The 25,325-nt window shown below is 35.0% G+C and overlaps 1 protein-coding gene across 10 annotated transcripts in view; it reads right to left on the bottom strand.

Annotated features, from left to right (window-relative positions):
• Nucleotides 1-25,325, bottom strand: part of NIPBL (NIPBL cohesin loading factor) — a 141,220-nt gene that overhangs the window by 46,695 nt on the left and 69,200 nt on the right. For 4 of the 10 annotated variants that reach the window (XR_004500431.1, XM_015652701.2, XM_015652703.3 and 1 more), the window contains exons 9-10: nt 24,302-24,934; nt 10,504-12,024 (exon numbers count right to left, since the gene is read on the bottom strand). The exons of 1 other annotated variant lie outside the window; for it this stretch is intronic. Coding sequence is in view for 8 of the 9 variants with exons in the window: in XM_015652701.2 (XP_015508187.1) it covers nt 10,504-12,024; nt 24,302-24,934 (2,154 nt within the window). In the remaining variant the exon portion in view is untranslated. Of the gene's footprint in view, nt 1-10,503; nt 12,025-14,281; nt 15,907-24,301; nt 24,935-25,325 lie in introns of those variants that run through there. 5 more of the 10 variants (XM_015652706.2, XM_033520357.1, XM_033520356.1 and 2 more) reach the window with 4 other exon arrangements.

Below are 25,325 nucleotides of genomic sequence, written 5' to 3'. Positions count from 1 at the left end.
GGCTTTTTAAACAGCGAAGAGGAAGTAACTTTACTAAAAAGTTACTTGATAATCTAATAGAATGTCCAAATAGCTTGCTGAAGGACTGTCAGCACCAATGGAAAAACTCCATTTTCTGCAATGTGTGTGATCAGTGTACACCATATGCCTGAAATGAGACTACAGGCATGTGTATTCTTCAGGTGTCATTTACACATAATATCAAAACTTCTGCAACTATTAAAGCAAACAATCAAAAAAAGAAAAAACCCCAAAAAACCTGCAAAAATGGAAAAAACCTGCAAAAACCAGGAAAGTACCATCTTAACAAAATTTTTCTTACTGCCGTGAAGAGCATTGTGAAAAACTCCACAGTGGTGAGTCCAAAGGGAAGACACAGAAGAAAAATTAATTTCAAAGAACTGTGTATATGAAAAGTAATTTCTATAGTGCTTCTCCAAACATATGCAATGCTGTCCACAACTTACATGCAAGTTACTTGCCAGAGAAGAACAAATTCTTGGTTTTGCTTGATTGCTATCATTAAAAAGTTTCTAAGGAAAATATTAATATTAATGAATCTTCATCTACTACTCCATGTCCACTGACCCTCAAGATAAGATGTTTTCTCACCAAGCATTTCTTTACAGAATATAATACAGTAAAGATCAGTCAGAGAATCTCAGTGAGAAATGAATTAGTCTGTAAGCCTGGTCCCATATTTTATTATGGTCTGGGAAGTTTTTCAGAGGGTTTTCCTATGTATAATAGAAACATTTCTATAAATATCTAGAGGTTGCAGCATTTCCCTTCTCCACATATGGTTTAAAAAACTAATGGAAAAGACCAGGCCTGATTCACAGCTCAGTATTGTGTTTTGCAACTTCAACTTTGTAGAAAAGCTTTAGTTAATGTTTATGCATATGTAATCTTTAGGAGGATCCAATATAGCTTTGTGTTGACTTTGCAAGCCCAGTAGACACTCCTGTCCAGGCAGCTCATCCTTCAAGAGAGGTTAAACATTAAAAAAAGGTAACATTCTTATGGACTTTTGCTGGGTCCATTCAATATGGACAGCACAATTATTTTTTGACATAAAAATCTGTGTTCTTATTATTTTCATCTGGCTTGATGTAACAACTTCAAATAAACACCTATGGGAAAGAGGATGATTCTTACTGATGCTTAGGTGAACTTTTCAGGAGAGGCTGTTCCTGTCATGAAATCAAAACCAATATGAATAAACTCTTACTTTCTCAGTAATGATTTATCTTTGTTTTCCAAACTCTGGAAAATAAATACATCGTTTAAATCAGATCTTGGTACAATTTCCTGTGAACTATGAGCCATCAAGATTAAAACACAGTTAGAAATCTGAACTCTGAATTGCTACTTTTATTACTATGAGACAGTTAATACAGTAGAAATATAAAACTTATCTTTTCCATTTCTGTGTGCCAATTGTTTGCAATAATCAAAACTGCAGTTAATGCAAATTCCTATTTGTAAACTCTATATATCTTGATTTTAAAGTGCAACTTTTCCCAACTATGAAGACATTGAAAGAACACACAAAGGTCTGAGAGGGGAATAATGCCACCTGTTTGGGGTGAGGATATTAATCTACCCATTTCTTAGTGTTTAGAAACTGAAGTTTGACCACTGAATTTCTACACTAAAGAACTGTCACTCATCTTCATTTGGATATTAAAAACAAACCCCTACTGACTGCAGCTCAGTTTTGCCCTTTTCTTGTTCCTTTTTTGTCAGAAAAGACTTTACCTGTTACTGGACTTTTCCTATTTTGTTGATGACTTATATATCCAGTCTTGTTTTTATTCCACAGAGACTAAGCTCACCTCCCTTAAATATCCTCTCTGAGCATTTGCTAAACAATATTCCTCCCTTTTCTAATAAAAGCTTACAGTCTAACTTTCCTCTTATGTCAGGCATATACACGCATGAAGGAAAACAGTTTCCTTCTGGATTAGCTCAACCAACCTTCAAACCTGCACTAACTGAAATAAAATATCCTTATTCCATAAGAAGAGTGCTGCTATTTTGTTGAACAGCCATGTCACTGTAGCTACAAAAGTGGAGACTCGAAGGTTAAATCTACAGCAAATACGTACATAAGGTTGTGTTTTAAATAAGGAACTAAAAGGAAAAAAAAAAGGATAGAAGTAGTTTCCTATAAGATATTTAGATAATAAACACCTTTCTAAAACAGCTAACTATTGTTACAGTACACCATTCAGGCACAGGAATGCAAAGGGCCACATGAGTGCCTATGAAATGAAGAAGACATTGCTGGTTAAAGCTGAAAAATCTTTGATTCTTTCTCAAGTGTGCAAATTTAATGATATCATTTCCACCAGGCTCTCCCTTAAAATGCTCCAGTGCATTCTTTATTTGGTGAAGCGAGCCCTTGGTGATCAGTCCGCTACCCTTGTAGTGTACCCAGTGACAAGCTTCACACTTGTCATAATAGTTTTGTGTTCTGGACAGTTTCAGGAACAGAAGAGGGAACACAGGGAAAACACAGCAATTTTTTAAAGTAAATTTAAGTTTTGAGGAGGACCTATCTGCTTCTATGATGGAAGTTCCACTTTAATCTCAATACCCTATCATCAGCTGAAAAACACATTATCAATGAATGCTGCTGAAAACAAACTGAGTACTACATTTACACCAGCAGCTTTTCCCTTTTCTCTTTCCTCTCCCCTTCATTGCTGTAAAGCTTATGGAAGGGTATACAGCTACATCCTACAGAATGTATCCAAAAGGATATAACCCTCTATTGAGTGCTTTATCCTCATCTTTTGACATACCCTCATTACATATATTAAGGGATAACTCCAGAGCTCACCTCACATACAGTCATGCCAAAAAAATGGTGGGCAAGTGAGGTGCCCTCACCTCCACCCAAGGGACTGCATACACAGGAATTCTCTGCTGCAATCAATTTAGCAGGATGGAGACAGGTAGTGTTAGGGAGAAGTATGTCCTACATTTCTTTGAACCTGCTCTAACATATTTTATAAAACAATTCTTCCTCATCTCCCCCAACAGTAGCACAAAGAAAAGGCTCAAAGCCTTAAAAAAAAATTTTCAGACTCCCTGCATTTACTTCAGTCCTTAGCTCTGGCCTTGAAGGACAGGACCCAGACAGGCTGGTCAGAGAAGGATCTGGACATGGCAACAGAATAATTCCACGATACAACAGAGGTCATCATCAACATCAGCTAAGAAACATAGATTCAAAACAGATTTTAATAGTACAAAATACTCTGAGAAGAAACAAACATTTTTAGGAGAGAAGAAACTTCAAAAGGGAACTCTGAAATATCCAGGCAGAGAGCAGGGAATACGTCCAACATGTGCACTCCCAAGATTCCAAGAGAACTCACATTGACATTGGCATCAATGATGTTCTCAAGCTATGTGATTGATGTAGAAAGTTACTGCTGGCCTTATTGCTGACTTTTTGTCTGTAAAGAAATTGATAAAAGGAGGCTAGAGCAGTCTAGTTTTCCAAGGTGTTGTACAAAAAATAAAGCAGTACTCAGAATAAAAAGGAGCAAGGTTGGCAGTTGAAATAAATGTAATGCTGCACAAACTCCCTTGCTTTTATTTTTTTTATCAGTGTTGTGGGGTGATTTTGGATTTTGCTGTCAATGCTTCTGAACGTACACACTGAAATTCAGGCCAACTCATTTTATTGTTTTAAGAAGTTAAGGTATCTTGTCCAGTTGCAAAACCCACCATGCAATTATCTGTTCATATTTTTCTATTAAAACTCATTTCAGTACTCAAAGGTGGCTTATAAAAAAGGAGGGAGGCTGGCTTTTAACACTGGCAGATAGCAATAGAACGAGGGGAAACAGTTTTAAATCAAAAGAGCAGGTATTTAGTTTAGATGTTAGAAAGAAGTTCTTTATGGAGAGGGTGGTGAGCAAAAAATTGCCCAGAAAGGTTGTGGGTGCCCCATCCCTGGAAGTGTTCAAGGCCACACTGGATGGGGCTCTGAGCAACCTGAAGTGCCCCAGCCCATGGCAGGGGGTTGGAATGAGATGATCTTTATGATAATTTGTAACCCAAACCATTCACTGACCCTACAATGACTAATGTTTGGGATCTGAAATTTATGACTAATATATTTTTACAGCCATGTATTCTGACGGTTTACTGCACCTGAGAAAAAGACCTTAATTAAATAAAATCAGATTACTCCTCAGAATTTCTCTTGTCATAAACCAAAACCTTCTATACAAGGAATATAATACAACCAAAACACTTGCAGAGAATAAGTAAAAAAAGCCATTATTTTTCATCTCATCTGCAACTTCTAGATACATCAAGTAGACATGCTAACTTTGCATAGAAGTATTCTCAGTGCTTTTTATCACTGAAAATATTTCATGAAGCTACTGGTTTTGCTTCTTCAAGATAACAATTACATAAGGAACAACAACAACAACAAAAGATTGCTGATGTTTTAGCTTTAAATATAAAATAGTACAGGAAAATTGCTTCGAAGATATTTAAACAGAATGTATGTTTAAGGAAGTTGTTCAATGCAAACAGTAATCTGAAAGACAAAAAAGTCTTTTTTTGTCAAAAAAGTGCTGTTACTATTCCCATGGAGCAGAAATAAACTCCAAATTTCAAGTAAACAGTTTAAATTTTCTTACATGAAAAGAGTCACCTAGAACAGCTGATAATGTTGAGCAACAGAAAAGTTAATTCTCCAGAAGCAAATATAAGGCTTTTTGGTATTTGTATTTAGTCAAATTTACCCTTTAGCTAGAAGAAAATTCAAGCCAAAAATTTCAAGCATATATTCCTGCACATAAGCTGAGATCAATATCCACTTTTAGATCCTTAGACACATGAACAAGTCTGCATTGTATACTGTAATTCACATCAAATTCTGGGCCACATTTACATGTTGCAATGCATTGTTGCAAAAATTGTTTATGCAAAATAACTTTAGCTATTCCCAGAAGCAAGAGGAACTCTGGTTCTCTCATCCATGTCCATGAACCAAGAGCAGTTTCAGACTTCCAAGAAACTGTTCTGACAAATTAGGTAATAAAATTAGGTAATAAATGTAACACTTACATGTGCTAAAGTAATCTTTAAAAAATCAACTAATTAAACAATGCACTCCTAAATATGCAAACAGACAAAGCATCATATTTCAGATAAAGTATAATGAAATGAGTGAGTTGGGTCAAATTCATTATGTCTGCTAAGAATTCGATGTGACACATGCAAAATTCACTCTTCCTATACATAAAAATACTGTAGGAGCACAAATCAAAATGTTTACCTTAGTAGCAAAGTCTAAAGCAGGAAACAAATAGCAGCAAAGAAGTCACCAGGCAAAGCTCTGTGCTGAAAATGTCACCTCTATTACCAGAAACTGATCAACATTAGAAATTACTCCTGTGTGCAATGCCTGATTCCTTCTGTGTACCAATACCAGCTTATCCAACATCTACTTCTGAAAAACTAGTACCAAAAATGAAGGCCCCAGAGAGCATGTACAATTCCCACACAAATCCCAGCAACTTTTTAGAATGGGACAGACACACCATATCTTAAAATTTCCTGCAAGCAGAAGCAAAACCATTCTGGTGCAAAGCATATAGGAGAAATCAGATCTTCCTAGACTTTAACAAGTTATATGTAGTTTAGACTTTTAACTAAACAATGTTTGGAATATTTTTCAAAATGTGAATCTATTAATCCAGGGAAAAAAAATCAAATAATTAGGGCTCAATGAACAAAGTGCATATTTAAATTACTCATCTGCAAACCTCACATATCTTGAAATACTTCTAATGGTACAAGGGTGAGCCAGTACCTCTTCTAGTCTAGTTAAACTGAGAGGAAGTAGTCATTAATATATCAGAAAAGAGAAAAAAAAGGAAGACTGTAGAATTCTTACGAAAGTCATAGCTGTTCTATAATTATTATTAAATTTTAGTTTGAAGAAGGTTTAAACATTTGAGTAGAGAAGAATCATTATAATTTTTCTGCTGTAAATGCTGAAATACAGTATTTTTTCCCTCTGAAATGTGGCATAATTTTCTACAGATCTACCTGGTGCTGCATGCACATGCAAGATGGTCATCAGGTTAGTATTCTGGTCTTGACGCATGCAAATGCATGCTACCAGGAACTTCAAGACAGTGATTTCAAATTCATGATATATGGAACTGAGCATTTTCACAATGCTAACATTTACAAAAGCACAGTTTATGGGAAGTAAGCTGAGTTTCAAACTTTCCTTTACCCAGGGTATATTTTTACTCTAGTTATTTCCTTGTGGCCCGTCCCTCTGATTTCCAGGTGTCTGTTTCAGCATTAAGAAATTGTTATCTTGGAAACAAATTTGTGTGAACTCTAAAATTTGATGTGCTAACATACATAACCCAATTTTGTCCTTACAGAATTCCTGTACATGTCGGATTTAAATAAGGTTTAGAATTGGTACTTCCTTTCTGCCCGCAGTTTTCATCTGTACCATAAAGCATCTTTAAGTAGCTTGGCTGTGCTACGTAGAAACCAGTGAGAAGCATCACAAGTTCATTCTATCGAGCCTACACAATCTGAATACAGCTTTTCATCCTGAAACACTCCCTTTCTCGTCACTACTAGAAGATAATTGATTGCTGTTTCCTGAGTGAAACTATTTCCAACAGTGCTAGAACCCAAAGACAGACTGTCATGTTACACAAATGCCAAATCAGAGTTACTACAGGCTCAGAAGAAGTCACCTGGAATTAAAAACAAACTAAACCCCCCCAAACAAACCATATAAGTACAAAACATAGAAGAATCCAGAAGAATTTTTTAATGACATGAAGATGATTAAGCAGTAAGATTTTCAGCTGATCCTGTAAAGAGTATGTATGAAGAGCACCTTTAAAGAAATATCAAGTCTTTACTCAAATTTTAGATGAGAGCAGCAGGGAACACATTATATTTAGGAGGACTTGTAGTGAGCAACAAAACCTTATGTCTTCAGTTCTGTGTTGTAAAGATAAAGGAATCCCATAACAATCTACACAATGGAGGAAGAGCATTCAGATTGGAATTTTTCTCTTTTTTTTCCCGCTTAAACCTTATTAGGTGATACAGGAAGATTCAAAAGATACTTATTTTGCAAAGACAATCCTTCAAATATATTATAAACCTACTCAGACATCTTACACAGATAGTTACAATATCTCTCATTACTTATGCTTAACAAAGGAAAATTTGTCTTGTTAGAATGCAGTAACTATGAAGCTGTTAACAGCTCTCATCCCAACACAGCTGATCAGCATAGCTCTAAAAAGCAGCAGAGAAGATATTCACTGAGGTTCTGAAAAGAAAGGACAGCAAACATGACCTCCTCATTGCAGGCACAAACTTAAACGAAAAGTTTCATGGATCCCACAACAACATACATTTGCATCAAAACCAGGATAAAAGACATTCACACATGTTAAAATCAGACAAAGAAAATGTCACAGTACAGTCTGACCTGGACAATATTGGCCACAAGACTTCACCACAAGACCCTGTAACAATTATACTATAAAAAATCCGTAACTTTCCTCTGAGATACACTAAATCTTTGAGAAAAGTACTCAAAGATCATGGGAGAGAGAGATGGAGAGAGGGAAGTTCCTTCTTCCTTTTAAATGCCAAAAGGGACTCTTGGATTGATTCAATATTAACAGTCACACACTATGGTTACCCCTCCCATTCATAACTTGGTAACATTTCAAATGTGTTTAAAAATTTGGTGACAATGTTACCTTGTATTTTTGAAGCCCAGTGCAAATAAAAATATGATTTTAAAATTTAATATTTACTAAAACAACGCAAAAAATTGTACAGTCTTTCCGTTTGCAATGAATTAATTGTAGCTTAATGTGAGTCAGTGATACTGAGTTTTGTAATGAATGAGAATTAGCCTCTTAAGAGATAACGAGTATCTAAATGGTGTCTTGAACTAACTGAACCACCCTATTTTAAACTGCATTTTAGATAAATTATAGCAATGATGTCGTACATGACAAAGCCAGAAGAACACATTTTCTTGAGGGAGGGATGGATGACAAAAAAAAAAGAAAAAAGAAAGCACAAGAGATACAAGGGTAGTGAAATAAGAGAAAGTAAAATATACTAAGCTACATGGCATAAGAGGCATGTGAAAAGTTGAATAATGATGCTAAAAGGCAACACTAGAAAGGAATTGCTACAATCTACTAAGTAGTATAGGATGGACTAAAAGAAGATTTATGAAAATTACATTTCCTAGTGTACTAAAAAGTTTATAAGTAAAACTGGCACCAAGTAAAACTGTGAACACTATTTCAGCTGGATTGAGGACACTGTTGTAGTGGCATGAATGTATCTACACCAGTTAGCTGTTGACAAATAGGCTTTGCCTTATGAAGAGAGATAATTTTATTACATATGTACCTTCTGAAGCACTGGAATTAGCATAATATGTTCTAGGAAGTAAGTTACCAGAAAAAAAAATACAGAACTAAACATACACATCAAAAATCTGCAGTTCAAAGACACTTTCTCCAAAATCTGCCTGCTGAACACTCAAAACTTAATTTGTAAGATAAAAATAGTTGCATTATTCTTTTCGTGAAACCTATTTCTAGTATCATTGTAAGAACCTTATTCTGAATACAATTGCAAAAAGACTCAGATTCAAACCATTCTTCCCCTGTAAAACAAGTAATTTCAAAGTGCAAGAAATGCAAGAAAATTATGACTTCAGAAAGAAAAAAAAAAGGCAGAAAAACATTGTAGAGAAATTAAAAACCTGACTTTAAAATCAATGCATTTCTTATCTGTGACAGCTACTAAAATCACACCAAAAGTCATTAAAACTTTTCAACGTTATGAAAACATTCTACATATATAACCACATATAATACAGATTACAAGAAAAAAGTAATTCAGAAACATTTTGGAAAGCATACGTGCACTGCCTATTGTTCTGAAGACTTTAAAGTAACTAATTTTCTGCACATAAAGATGTATGAACTCAAAATCTATCCTACTGAGACTAGAACTGAGTTCCATAAGAAAGTTTTTAGCATTTACTATCAAGATAATAAGGGTTTGATCTGAAAGCTTCAGATTAAACTGAGAACAAAGACAACATAATTTTATGGTTAACTCTAGATATCTATTATTAGAAACAGAAATTTTGAAAATCAAAAAGGGACAGGGACAATTCTCTTATTTCCAGGACAAAGAGAAATCCCTAACAAGGAGGCTAGTATTTTACAAAGATGTAAAATACATCACAAATTATTATTAAGGCTTTTTAGAGTTAATAAAAAGAGGTCAGTAGATAGAAAACAGCAAAGAAATTAACAATACAGACAACACCTCTTTACAGGTGCACATAAAATACATTCACGAAGATGATTTCTACACAATTTCTTATCAGATCAGCTATGTAAGAAAATGTTTTAATCCCAAAATCATTATACACCTGGAAATGGATTTACACAACATCCTGCATACAGCTGTAAACCTCTCCTCTGGCTTTTGATCTGTCTACTTTAAGACACAACAACTCTATAAACATGAATAGATAAGAAATTTAAATTCTTTATATGTTAAAAAAAACAAACCTGACCAGATTTACCATTAGTGATACTGATTGCACAATATGAAATTATCTAGTTTAGTCTGAAACCAAAGAAGCCAAAATGAAATCACCAAAAACAAAAGCAATCTTATTTAAAAATCCTGTTAAATCTGCAGAAGAGACAATCAATTAAATACCTCCAAGCTATTCTAAATTGTTTCCTGTCCATATTGCTAATTTCAAAATGTCAGCTAATTGTTCAGCTTTCTTCCTCCTGCATATAATGGACACTAAAGACAATGACACGTGAATTCTCCTACAGACCAGACTTTTTCAAAGTTCGTTGTCACAAAGTCTCAAGCTTGGAACCTCCTCAACTGACTTGTATTTACAGTATTAAAGAGGTAATGGGACTTTGCAACTATGTTCTTAATAGCACTATGTAAAAACATACTTTAAAAAAATCCGCTCCAAATTAAATATATAAAAGAATCTTAGGGTTTGCTTTCTTAGTATTTCCCATCATTCCAGCTATGCTAATACAGTAGTGGCAGTCCTTTATACAGATACACCTAAACCAGGTAAAATTATACATACAACAGTTACATTTCACTGGATAAATTACTATATAAAACTAATGCAGCTGAAATAGATCTTAAGACCACTTAAATATTGCCAGATTATGTACTTGTATTGCAGCAAATAAATCATTTCAGGTACATTTGTAGCAAGATTTCTGATAATGACAGGTCCTTAGACTAGTTTCACTTCATTTCTCACCACATAAGCAAGCATATAAACTATCAAGTGTTTGCATTTAATTTCTAAGAGCAGAGGAAGAAATCTACAAGAACTCAAGTGTAAAAGATATAATGCAATTAATATTAAAACAATCTTACCTTTATTAGGTTTGGATGACTTGTTCTTGTTAGGTTTAAAACAAGAGCCCCTTGATTTATCTTCTCTGTCCTTAATAAATTTCTGCACATCATCCAAAGAAAGCTTTTGAAGGACAACTACAGGCTTAGCTCCTTTATTTAGATCTTCCACTAGCCCAATCTTCTCTACTTTGTCCTTATGTTCACCTCTAAATTCAGTTTTCCTTGACTCCTGAGTAACATTGCCATCTTTATCACGCTTGATTTTTGGAATGACAAAATGTTTCAATGCGCCTGATCTTCCCCCCAACAAATAACTGGGAAACTCTGCTTTATTGTCACCATGTGCTTTATTACTATCTACTTTACTCTTATTACCATCTGTCCTTCGTTCATCCTTGCTGTTTGGTGACTTAAAACCAGGTTTATCAGGTCTTGATTTGCTAGAATCCCCTTTAGTTTCCTGTTTAATACGAGGGCTGTCAGGTCTTGATTTCTGATCCCCAGAAGAAAACCTTGAATCACCAGACTCATGCCTGTATTTCCTTTCAAATTTCTCAGGTTTTGAACTATCAGATTTAATACCATGCTTAGAATCATGTTCATTTTTGTTTGAGGATCGCAAATATTCAGGCCTTCTAATCTTGGATGGATCTCCTTTGTACCTCTCTGACTCCCCCCTCTCCTCAGATCTTTGTTTAAGGCTATCCTGGTCACGCCTTGGTGTATCAGAAACTGAGCGCCCATCAGGCCTTGGTTTGGTTGGCTCAGGTCGACTTTCAGGTTTCATCCTTGAAGGATCAGATTTCACATCTAGTTTGTGCCTAGATATTTCAATTTTCTTCTCTGACAAAGGTTTACTGGAGTCCCTCCTATTATCATGTTTATGTTTTGGTGTTTCAGGTCTGCCTTCACTCTTCTGTTTTGGTGTTTCAGGTCTGCCTTCACTCTTCTGTTTCGGTGTTTCTGGCCTCTGTCGTATTTCCTGTTTGCCATTATTTTGTTTTCCGTCATTTTGTTTCATCTCCATTTGCCTGCTCTCATTTTGTTTAGATTCTGTCTGTCTGTTCTCATTTTGTTTCATTTCCATTTGTCTGCTTTCATGTTTCACTTCTAACTGCTTGCTCTCATTGTATTTACTTTCCAACCGTCTGCTCTCATTTTGCTGGAATTCCATTTGTCTGTTTTCATTTTGCTGGATACCTGTCTTTTGACTTTCAAAGTCTGACTTTTTTCTAAAAATTTCTGGATGGTTTTCAGGTTTAAATTTAAGAACTCCAACAGCGTCTTCTTGGGGAACACACACAAACCCATCATTATACTGCTTAATTTCTTCAGGTTTTTTGATGGTGTCCAAATCCTGAGTTACTGTTGCCTGAGAGTCTGCTCTTCCTGCTTGCTGCAGATCAATACTAACCATCAATGCTGGCCTTGCCCCATTTCCTGCAGAACCTGTCTCCTGAGAAGCTGCTCTATTTCCTCCAGTAGCACCTCCAGCCTCTGGTGGTTTGTTTTCTTGTTTTCGCTTCTTCAGAGGCTTATCTGCAAGAGAAAAAAAAAATCACAAATTATATATAAAAACTGATAAATGTCCAAGGAAGAATGTCCATTCCCTTCCACTCCCACAATTAATTTTCCTCAGCATAGATGTGCACACACAACAAAATCCACTGAATTTAAAAGCAAGAATAGGACTTCTCTAAGTAATACTTTTTCATGTATTCAGACTATCATTCATTGTCAGTCTCCCACATAGGCCAGTTAATGATTAAAAAAACTCTCCCTCAAAACGTATTAAATCAAAGGCCCTGTTTAACTCCGAAGAGAACCACCTAATAAACAGCTGCAATAAATAAGGACCAAAAAAACCCCACCCCATTTAAAAAAACCCAAACTACTCAATTACAGTTGAAGCAGAAGTCTCAAAAGTCAAAGTTAAGGTGCAGCTCCACAACTAGTTTTTGAGGAATACCACTATAAAAGATATCTTCTGCAGATTCAACCTGCTTTATTACATGTGTACTAAGCAAGGATCTGCAATGATTATGACAGAGGTTTTCCCTATCTGGTTCAGTGGATCAGCTGGACTTCACACATATTTAGGGAACATACAAACAATGGACAAAAATGATAAAGTAACTATTCCACCACTCCATGCTTCTCTTTGAAGCAAAGCAGTACACCAAGGTTTGGCGTCTCTACCTTAACACATGCATATTAGGTGGGGGGCCAGTACACACTTAAAAACTTGTGCAATTTTCCCTTTGCAATCATAATGCTTTTTATAGATGAAACAAAAATTTTCTGTCAAGAATCTGACTCTGCAACAAGCCTTTCAGTTTACACTAAAAAACCATTAGGAGCAGAATACAGAAAAATTGAGTCAACCACACACCCTGTAATTTGGTAGAATTCACAGAAATGAGAAGCACATGGAAGTATCCAAAAGAGTATATTCTACCTATATAAAACTACGACCTATTTATGTTACCAACACAGAACTCTAAACTAAAAATAATTTCTGCCACAAAAACTAGGTGCCCTACCTGCACTAAAACTTATATTCTCACTTCTCAACTATCACTGTGTAATTTGTCCAAAAAAAGTTACTTTCTCTGCAATCAGTGAATTTGATTGTAAGTGTAAGGAATTACTAAACATAGATGTATTTTCAAAATGCTTAGACCACAAATGCAAAGAAAAATACCATACTTTGTGCCTAGGTTTGTGGAGCCTTATCACCAGATGCAATGAACCAGCTTTCCTACTCAGAGCAGGTGAATGAACAGTAAGGAGGATGCAATCAAGAAATAGGGAAATAAATGTCAATGAAAAAACCCACACAGTCCTTTGGAACTGTAAACCAGAATTACAACACTTGAATTCTAATTCTAAATTTTTTTGAGATTCTTATTTAGACATACTTAGAAGGATCACCTTCAAAATTAAAATTCGGCCACAATAACAAGCAGTAACATGGTCAATTCCAGTGATGTGAACAGGCTCTTTTCCCCATCATGTTAATCCCCAGATCTATTTGGATATCTCTTAACTTTGTAAAACTCAAAAGTTTTGTACAAGATTTAATAGCTCGAGGACAGTAAAGAAAGATACAATAAACTCCATGCAGAAACTGATCAACTGCAAATAAAGAACTTTGCAAAGCTCAATAAAATCCTGTAGGAATGAATGCCAACTTTATGATACACGTGTGAGGCAAAAAAAAATACCAAATCAAAGATGCAGCTTTTTAGCATGGAGATTTTTGATTTTTCTGTGCTACATGAAACTGCTGGATTCATATGAGGACTTATATAGATGTATTTTTCTTGACTATGAATTAGAACAAATACACATTCATCCATACACATCATTAGCTTACTTCTCAATTAAAACCATAAATTTTGAAATCTAAATTCAGAAACTTGCATTTTTACGAGGAAGTTGGTCAGCCTTGTCATTTTAGTCCAGAAATGCCAGGCACACTGAAAAAGTCCTGTAAAGCTCTGATGGTGGATCTAACAGTAGTCTTTAAGACATTATTTATTATCTGCCCCAAGTCTTCAACTGAAGTTTTCATCTGTAGCAGAAGGGAACATGCATTTGTATTTCCACAACTGCATTTCACTATCTAATGCATCACCACAAGGCACTAGCGAAGGTGTTTTGCATTAACCTACCAGGCTGAATAATTCAGTTCTAAGAAAAAAATGCTTTCCTTTCTTAAGCCTATTATAGGAGCAGATGGCCACAAGCTGTGATGCCTTAAACAGCTGTAGCTGGATCAATCAAAACTCACCTTTCAGAGCCCTCATGCTGAAGGCACCAAGAATAAACAACCAAAACAATTCAAGTAGGGCCAATTTTCTTGCTTGGACTTCTGTAAGTGACCAGGCTCAACATGCTTCTGTTCTTCACCATCCAAAATGTCAAATTGTAAGTTGAGAACACATAAGTAGATGATCACATCACAACTTGGCACACATATTCCCTCTAAATACATAGCTCTTCTGATGCACATTCTTCATTTTTCTTGACATTAGAATACTGATCTTTTAGTAACTTGACATCTTGCCTGAGAAGAAAGGGACACCTTCATTTTCTTAACTGGCAAGGTGATTGCAGACAGAGTTAGAGATCACTCACAGATTTCTGATTTCCAGTGCATCTTGAAAGTGAGCCTCAAAACTAGACTCAATCATTACTGCTTTGCCTCTATGAGAATTCTGGATCTAGGACAAAAAATGCTGTCCTGAGTAAAAGAAAACATCCAGTTGAACTAGGGCAAAAAAGGTAGGATGAATACATACTACCACTTCCTTCACAAAGCATAATGAAAAAACTCCACTGAATAAGTACAAAAACTTTTAAGGTTGACATAATAGCCGCAGAAATTTGAAAGCTGAAACAAAGCATTGGGTTTTGACGGCTTTATCAAATCTTGAACTCACTTTCAGCTATATGAGAATTAGAATCAGCAAGGTGAGAAGAGAGTAGTTAGCCTCTGAAAACAGATATCTTCAGATCTTCTCTTTTACAGTCAAATATATGCAAGTTTGCATATAGCTGCTCTTTTAAGTCATGAGTCCCAAAATGAACAGATGAGCTTTTACAATGTCCATTGAAATACATTCATAGCTTTCAAGGCATGAGTATTCAAGCTTCACTCACTTCATTCCATAGACAGTAGTGATTTTTTTATTTTATTTTTTTTTTAATATGGTGATCTAGGACTTCACCGAAATACCAGACTAATGTCTCACTTTGAAATCTTACAGACCTAGATCTAAAGCTTGTTGCAGTTCCAAATACATTGGCTCACAATCTCTTTAGTCCAATAAAATGTGATCAGAATGTTTTTGCTTCCATCTTTGTAACACTTTTCATAGTAAAAGGAGTATGTATTAAGTTACAGAAGAGATTTATGACTATATTAATGGCTGGGTATGCGAGTTCATTGATTTCAGATTCTTTTCAAAGCCATTATTCACTCCTCTGCCTTTCTCTGAGGTTATAGATATATTCAAAATATACCTACTTTTTTTCCAATTCCTTTAACAAATTTATGGTAGTTCAGAGAACAGTTACTCTACGTATGAATCCTTTTGGCTTGGCAAATTCATAGGAATGTTCTCTTTACCTTGCAACATGCTAACTAAAAGGCAGTACCTTGGAACTCAAAGCAAGATCATAAACTACATTATACTAAAAAATAGTAGAGCTATTTTATCAATTGAAATGATTCACTGTGGTACAAGAAACAAAACATTACTGGAACCACAAGCTTGACATAGGAAAAAAATCAGCTGGATTTCCAAGTGGTAATCTCCCACCAATACTCTTACATACAGTGTTCCTGGAGACAGGCTATGGCCTTCACTTTTGGAAATATCTGCATATCAAAATTATGCATACTTTAAAATCTAGAAATTAATTAATTAATTAATTAATTACTGTGGAACCTTTGTGCAACAAAAAACACATTGCACTGGAAAAACCACAGACATCTGGAGATACATTTCTGCTGAAACTACATGGCAATCATGATTTGAAGAACATTCATCCTGAAAACAGATGTGCCTGGAAGCTGAGGAAGTGTGGTGAAGAGCTGAAGCAGGTGGATGAGGAGAGCTGTATTATAAATGTAACTTTGCTCTTTTACTCACCCTAGAATCTTTCCAAAGCAAAAGTCAAGACACCATTAGTGCTGATATCCTCTATGTTACTGCTTCCTTGCAAGCCTGATGACTGCCTTAAATCCCAGAATAAACTCTTTAAACACTGAGTATAATTGAGTGATACCCAGTTCTAGAACTGCTTGGCCTAGCAAATTGAAATGGGCCCTCCATAAGTACCAATGAAAAGGTAACCAGTCTAAATAATAATCACGAGCATTGTTGCTAAGCTTTCTTTTTAGCAGAATGGTAATGCTTCCCTCTATTAATAGTGTTTGGCATACTTATATACAGACATAACAGATAAATTTTTGCTTTCCCATTTACACCTTGTAAGGGATTCAGTGGGAGACTTCATATTCAAAATGGTTAAATGTGAATGTTCTCTTCAAGATACAAAAAAGATTGGTCCTCTAATGATGAATTCTAGATGAAACATTTAAGTGGTAATTGAAAGTAAAAATATTCCTTTTGTAAAGGATAACTTTTAAGAGTTTTACGTCTTTAAACTTCTAATTGTTCCAATCTCTCAGATATTACTGGGGTATGCTTCCACTCATTTGAAATAGCACTTATTTAATTATATCACTAATTAATGATTTTAACTCAAATATACTAATCCTAAAAGGTTATAACATATTGTCAAACCTTCCATTTTTTAACAACATGAGAGACAAGTCAGACAGAGGCCAATTATAAGCTGATCTATTTAAGCTATCAATCAAGATTAGAAATTTTCAACAAATGACACACAGCTATATGTCCAAATAACAAACATATGTCCACTGTCAACTGTTTCCTTTTCTTAGTTAGTTTTCACAGATTTTTTCAAAGTTGTCTAAGTGCCCTGCCCCCACAACCAACAGTGTTCTGTAGACCACAATAACCTAGTCTGTATACAAGGAATCTTCAAAATTACTATAATTGTACCAACGGATGACCAATCAGTGGAGTGAGAGCAAATATCTGTTCTTTTCTATCCCTTATGTATGCACACCATTGACAGCCCATAAGAGTTTGCTTCCAACTGACCTCAAAGTCCTATACTAACTGAAAAAAAGAATTGAACAACCAAAGAAAACCCTTCCCATCAGTAGAAGAGACTGCAACACTACTAGCTCCTCCTCTAGAAGGAGAGATTCAGCCAACAGGGTAAAGATTTTATTCTCACTGCTTCCTCCCTTACAGAAGAATTCAAGAAAGTATGGTCATGAACCTCATACAGGAAGCTTTATAGAATGGTACATAATTCCAAAAATCTCTGAAGAGATCAGAAGACTTTCAGCTGCTGCAGTTCAAAGAAAGGGACTTGCAAGACTCAGAACAGAAACACCTACTAATCTTTAGTGACCTGTTAAAAGACCTCATTAAACTTCTAGCCATTGTCTAAAAAGGAAACCCCATCAGAAGGGATGTCCAAATTCACTCAGTTCAAAACACAAAAGAGCTATAGCGACATTCCTGACATGCCTTAAGGAGTAGTAGACTTTATCAAAACGAAGATTCTGAAGTTTTGCTTGTTTTCTTAAATATAGCAATAACATAATCATGATATTGTCTTATGAATTTTTCTGCTTAAAGATGTATGATTACTCATTATTATCTATCAATTACAGTAATGCAAAGGACATACTACACCAGGAAATAACATAAAAATACAACACACTAACATCAGACTTAATGAAAACGACTTTAGTATCACAGCTAACATATCCAATTAGATTTTAATTCATTTGTATAGATCAAAAACTTCAGAAATAAGCAATGGCTTTCCCTTCTCCCTTCCACCTGTTGTTTTTGTTCTGCCTTGCACTCAAAAATATCATCAGTTAACTAGATCAGTAACATTGATAGTCCATGACAATGAAAAATACTTGGGTCTTCTTATTCTGATGTCATCATGAACTTAGTGACTGTGAGCTACAGAACCCGATTAAGCTCTTAATAGGGTTATTAACTACTCATGCCACCTCTTTATCAAGACTTAAATCCACTATAGAGAAATGACCCAGTATGTAAGTCATTACTGGGTTAATGGTATCATAAATTCTCTCATCCAACAGGTACAATCAATGGTAACATGCAATTTATATTGAATTTTATAGTCTTAGTTTACAGTGTAGACTGAAACAAAGAAGGTTTCTGGCTAAACAGCTACAGTTTAGTTATTTTCTACACCTTCCTAGAAGAGCAGTTTTCTGCACTACCCTATGTAAAGCACAATCTGGGATAAATAGGTGAATTTTGATTTAATGTTACATATTAGCACAAATAAAAATGCTATTAAGTTATATGATACTACTTTTTTAAAAAAAAAAAAATTCATTTGTTAAGTATTTTAATCTTTATAAAAACTGTAAAAGGAAGTAACTTTTCACAGATAAGTGTAAACTTATGTATGTAAACATTTCATTGCAATTCCTCTAACAGAACAGGAATTTCTTTCTCTTACTTTTCTTGAAACATGTCTGAACACACGCAAACACAAAATCTGTCTTTTATAGGACCCAGGGGCTACAAAGCTGTTTTTTCTTGGAAGAGCTATGTAAGGTGCCAGTTTCATCCATTACATCACACTACAAAATGCAGACCTATTGAAAGCTTTTACATACAAAACAAATGATACCTAAGTCTCACATTCTACTACAGAGACACTCAGTTATTTATCTTTCATATTCTGTCTCTTTACGTTCTGTTATTAATTACTGTAATCTGAAAGATTACTATACAAATTAGCACTTGTAGCTCCATTTTTAAGAAAATAAACTCCCTACAACATATTTTTGGAAATGAATGCTAATATATTGGTTATAATTACACATTCCGTTATTTCATTAATTGGCTACATAAAATTAGACATAAACAAACTATTCATTCTTAACAGTATTCTTCTATTAGTTCCCTCTTTAGGGAATTTTATGGGGGAGATGGGTAATGGGGAGAAAGGGAGAGGAGCTGGGGAAGAACTTAAAAGGTAAGAGAAAAAGGTTACTTACCTATAACTGTAGTTTTGAGAGTATTGCTCCGGCAGATTCACACTCTTGGGATGTGTGTCTCTGCTGCTAAGGGCTTGGAACGAACCAAAAAAAGAAGGGCCCACAGCAGGCATCCAAATGCCCCCTAACTGATCCAATTATTGGAAATAAAGTTATTACAGCTTCACTTCTTCCTAATTCAAAGAATCCACAGTAAGATTCCAAAGAAGTGGGTAAAATGGATCCTCAGGGGTAAAATATATAGGGAAAAACACATATACAAGTTGGTCTGTCTCATTGAAAAAGTTCTTCTAATGCTCTTAAGTTTTAAAAAAATATTAGCCCCCCCCAATGAAATGGTTAATGATTTCATTACTCTTCTCACAAATGCCAGAAAACAGTGTCTTACAAGAAGAACTCCTCAATCTGTTAAGAGAGCTGTATCATACAAAAGTATCTTTGAAAAAGCCTAAAGCCTAACCACACAATTCTGTGTATGGAAGAGATCAGATTAAAACACAGCAAATCGGAATAAAATAAAAAAGCTAAATCAATTTGCAAAAGCATATCTGAAAAAGATGGGTTACTTCCTGGGATTTTATGTAATTTTCAATGTTATCTTCCCTTTTCCTGTTGCTAAAAGACTGCACTCCTTTTAGCATTAATCTGTTAAACATTTTTGTTTCACAGTATTTGGAGGTTTTAGAAAAGCATGAAAGATTTTGATGTATAAACTTTGTATCTGAAAATTAATTCCATAGCAGGTCTAAATCTTGAAAAAGAAGAACTTTAGTGTAATGTTCTAGGAAAAATTTAGTCTAAAAGTGATGGACTAACTTTGAACTACTGAACTACACACAAAAGTAAGCCACTTATATTTGAACAGTAGCAAAGCACAAGTTAATGCAATGAACTGAGGTTACCAAAGTGAAATTTCTCCCTCCACATTCCTATCTCTCTAAAGGAAAAAAAAGATGCCTGAAACAACAGAAATTCCTAAGACAATTTTGAAAACTTAATAGGATTTCCTGTAGTTATTTGGACTAGTCAACTTCAGAATGTGATCAAAGCATAATTTCAGTCAAGAGAACAAGGTGGTTGGTTAAGAATAAGGTATTGGTTCAGAATATAGACCTCTACTTGTTTCAAAAGACTTCAATAGCACCAAATAGTACAGGAAGTGTGACTACTGGCAGTAGTTAGAAGAGAAGAAAGTGTGAATTAAGTTTCACTACTTTTCTGAAGAAATTACATCATCAAAATATCACAATGTAACCAGAGCAGAGGATGGCTTACCTGTCAGTCGTTGTGTAAAATGTCAATTTACTTCTCTAATATCCCTTTTGAATCACTTTTTTTCCAGCTTAGATAATCTGAGTCTTAGTAAATAATAGCTAGATTTATCTGTAATATACACATTCTTTCAAAAGAGAAGATATAATCTAGTATTGATTAACATCTTGTGTTTGATGAGGGTATAGAGGCCATTGTAAAGGGTGCAATGGGAACAGAAGACCTGAGTTACGTCATGTTGCTTGGACAATTTAGCACTACTGAAACCATTAAATGTAAGAGATGTATTGGAATGTAACTTTTGGTGCCAAATGCCTAGATATTCAAAATCTCCTTTCAATAACAGATACAGAAAAATTACTTGTTAAATTTATCAATAGAGAGACTTTTGTGATGGATAAAGTAGAAAGAGGATACAAACTCCTGCCCTTCCACACACAGGACAATGATGAAACCAACTTGTTAAACTTTGCACCTCTCTATCATGATAAATGAAAAGGATACACTCCACTTAATCCAAGAGCCAAGTAGCCCAAAAGGATAGAATTATAAAAACATAGCTGCAAAAAGCACTCAGATATGAGGAAGGAAGCCTATATTATAAAATCACTCCTTACACATATTTGACACAGACTAGATCAAATTTGTCATATTTTGCATTAGTGCATTTTGCACTAAAGATGTCTTTTTCATAAAGCAAAAGCATGAAAATCAAATTTCAGAAAGGTATGTGGCTTTTCAAAGAAGAAGGCACTTCTGTAAAACCCTGTGTTAGTTCCTCTTCTGAAATACAGACTGCTTTGTACTCTGTTTGGTGAAAGCTAAACATTTTAACAGCTTTATTAGAAACAAAGATTTATTACAGAAAGTACTATAATTACCACAGGGCTCCAATCCCCATTTCCCACCAGTACAAAATATAATAAAAGGACCTCAGCATCCAAAAAAACCCACCCAGATCTGAGCATTGCCTTAGCCAAATTCTATAATTTTTAGCAAAAATGCACACCCCCCCCCACAATCTTTGCTGCTTCTCTGAAATGAACTCCTCCACACTACTGGCTATTAGCCTCAGAAGAACACGTCCTGTACAACCAAACCATTAGTGTTGAAAATAAACTATTTGAAAATCTGTGATGGAATACAAACTATGGAGATTTCACATCTAAAATAAAGGACAGAAGAGACCACTAATCTACTACCAAAACTTTTGAGTACCACTTTACTGAAAGTAGTTTATGAAAACTGGTATGAGTGTACACAGAAAACATAGTATGGCTGTAATACGCATTCCCATGCCTCTGTTACAAAAACAGCAAAGATGCTTTCATGCAGGTTTTAGCATGTGCTAGCATTTTGAGTAAATTCTCTAAAGGGATGCTTGCTATTGTAAAGCATTAGCTGGCACTATGCACTCCCACTCTAATTAGACCGAGTACTTGCTACACCCATGCTCTCTTCCTGACGTAATATGAAGTTACAGTACATGTACAAAAAGGCACAAATGCTAAGCTTTTGTATAAAGACACTATGCAGATTTGCAGATATGAATGACATATTTAGAAGTTATTGACTATGTTTCTATCAGACATATTCTTATAGGAATAAGAGATGATGCCTCTTCCTGCAGTCTCAAAAAATGAAATGCTTCTAACTAGAACAATCCCGGACTCTATCAGCTTCTAGACATAGCATAAACTTACAAGCAATGGGAAAAGCATTACCAAAAAATAAAGAACTGTATTTCTCCAAGGTAACAGTTTTAGGAAGTCTGTTCCAAGACTGCTAAAAATCTTTCTACTAAATACTCTGCAGTCATGGCTGAAACCTCAAGAGCCAGAGTGAAAAGGTGAAAAGCACTATTGTCTATCATAGGGGCAGCTTAGCACGAGTGAATATATAGTGATTATTTGTCCCAGGAAAAGGCAGCAATTCTTGTACCTGACTTATAGCAACTGCAGGAACTCAGGAAGATCTGAGGCCTACCAGAGGATGCAGGTAAGGGGAAATCATAATGTCTGAATCCGTATTTGGGAAAATGAATATTGACCAGTGGTGAACAGGAAAGGTCACAGTCTGTAAAAAATCTTTCTTTTTCCCCAAAAGAAACAAATCAAGGTTCTGACCATGGATGTATAATTACAGTAAACAAACTCTACAACTAATTGTCAATTTTTTCTGAAAGACACAACAAAACAGAAAGTGTGTTTTTAGTCTTGATGGAAGTGTTTGAAACCATCTGAAACTGAAGACCTTCAAACCAGTTAACAACAGAAAAAGGAAGAGAAATCAAAATAAAATGCTGCTCACTTTTTCATCTGCTTCTCAGGTAAAACATGGTAGAGATTCTATTGTAAGTGTATGGACATAAATGTAGCTTTTGAAGTATTACACCACAAACTACAAGCTCTCCAACAATAAACTTAAAATTAATGGAAGAGATTTAAGCAAATAAACAAATTCCCCATCTCATTAAATTAAAATTAAGGAAAGTACACATCCATAGAGATCTCTTTTGAGGTAAGCACACCTTTTCTCCTTATACTCCTAAATAGTTTTTCCTAAAAAGATTTGATTTAGTTACCAAATAAGAAACATCGTAAAAATTAAACCTTTTAGTACTGCAACCATGTTTACAAACACACACATACACACACACACAAACACACACACACACACACACACACACACACACACACACAAACACACACACACACACACACACACACACACACACACACACAAACATGCACAAACTCTCTCCTCCCCTCACCACTCAGGCATCTCTAAAAATAGTGAAAAAACCCTAGGATTAGGGAGAAAATTGGCACCCTCTCTGCTGGTTCAAGAACTGTGCGTAAATTCATTCCATGCAAGTATGTCTCCATGGACCACTTTCACCTATGAACCTCCAAAATCAGAATTTTCACCATTTTCCATTCTGCAAGACTTTTCTTGAGAGTATCTAATAAATTAGGATTATGCTACAAAAGATTTTTTTTTCTCAGAAGTTAAACACGGTACAGAGGAGGATTCTGAAAAATACTTATGATAAATTATTACTGTCTAATTCATAAAATACATCTGAAACCAAAGACCTTCAAACCAGTAAACAACAGAAAAAGAAAGAGAAATCAAAATAAAAAAATTGATAGATTCAATTAAATCCTTTAAGACAAGAAGTACATCTACCGAAGATAAAACATTTCAGAGGTCCATGTGGTTCTTTACTATGGACCATACAGATACATGGTAGCTCTCTAAAGTTTCTAATGCCTACATAATAATTAATATTCAGTTGAACAAACATTAGAGACAACATAATTGTATATATTACCCAATCATTACACTACCTTCAAAAGAACAGAATAGATGTCATTTTAATCTAACATCTCCTTCACATTAAATCCAAATGGGCACATGAGTAGAAATGGGATAAACCAGTTTTCCTGTATTTTCTTCAATTAGGAAACATGGATTAATAACATAACTAACAAAACTTACTTCAAGTTTTGATTTATGGTACTGCTGGGATTTTAGAAACTATAAACAACATCAACTGTACTTCATTCAGTCTCATGGTTCAAAATAAGAGTATTTTAAAAGAATTTTGAAACATAAGAATTTTACTTTCCATCCATTAAGACCCCAAATAAAGAATACCAGATATTCAAAATATGCATATATGAAAGATTACAGTTCATCGTTGGAAGGGAATGGAGATGAATGTTGCAGAAGAACCTACACTGAATAAAAAGAATTGAACTATGTGACAATGACAGGAAGTTTTTTATATATATATATATATGGGGGTTATATGCATATATATATATTTATATAATATATAGTGTATATACACACACACAATCCTTTTACCTTTATCTTGCACTTCTTTTGAAAATCGCTCCCTTTCAATAGCTGATTCACGTTCTATCCGCTCAATTTCAGCCAATGCATCCAACTCTACTTCATCATATGACGTTATAGCTCCTTGTTGCGAAACCTGTTGCTGTGTCTGTACCACAGGAGTTTGAGGTTGTTTTGCAGCAACGGAAGTGTTCTGTTGTAAAACAGGCACTTGTTGTGCCTGAAGGAAAGCTGTCTGTTCATGCTGCGGCAAACACTGAGCAGCGTTTAGTGGGCGGTTAACATCCTGTGGAGTAACGGGTGTTTTAGAAGTCTGTCCTGGGTACTGCACATTAAAAGGAATATCACCCTCTGACACACTGCTGTTTTCCAAACCAGAAAGCATATCATCCTGCTGGTCCATATCCGAAGATCTTACACGAGACAGTCTTAATGTAAGCTTAGTGGAGTCCTTGGAAGGAGAGCTAATGATATCATACATTGCAGCTTTTTCAGTCTGGTCTTTTTCATCCTTGCCTAACTTCATTTTCTTTTGTTTCTTTTGCTTTCTTTCTGGAGAATCTAACAATATGTCTGGGGGAACATCTCTAGGTGATGAATAAGGTGGAGGCTGAGATTGTTGGATTAAAGGTTGTCTTGATCCTAGAATAATAATTCAGAAAAACTGAACAGTTATGTTGTTTCATGTTTATATAAAAACACACTAAATATAAGCTGCATACTTTTAATGTGTATCTCTACATATAACTGTGTTCACAAAAGGTCTAAATAAGATTGGTAGGAAGTACATCATTGCTAGATCAAGATGCAGTCTAGATAGTTGCAGTGTATTTCCTAGGAATTTTAGCTGTCCACTGCAAGTAGAGAAGGGACCATTTCAGAGAAGACGGAACAAAAAAAACCCACCACCAAAAAAAGAATAAATAAAAATAGTACCTAAGGTTCAGAATATCAGCTATTAGAAAATGATCAACAAAAGCAAGTTGACGACAGAAAAAAGTAAAGATCAAAAAAGATTCTTATTAAGGTCTAG

This window comes from Parus major, chromosome Z (genome assembly GCF_001522545.3).
Source record: "Parus major isolate Abel chromosome Z, Parus_major1.1, whole genome shotgun sequence".
Classification (NCBI taxonomy): domain Eukaryota; kingdom Metazoa; phylum Chordata; class Aves; order Passeriformes; family Paridae; genus Parus; species Parus major.
The sequence above is the reverse complement of the archived record's forward strand: the minus strand, read 5'-3'. Positions and strand labels throughout refer to the sequence as shown.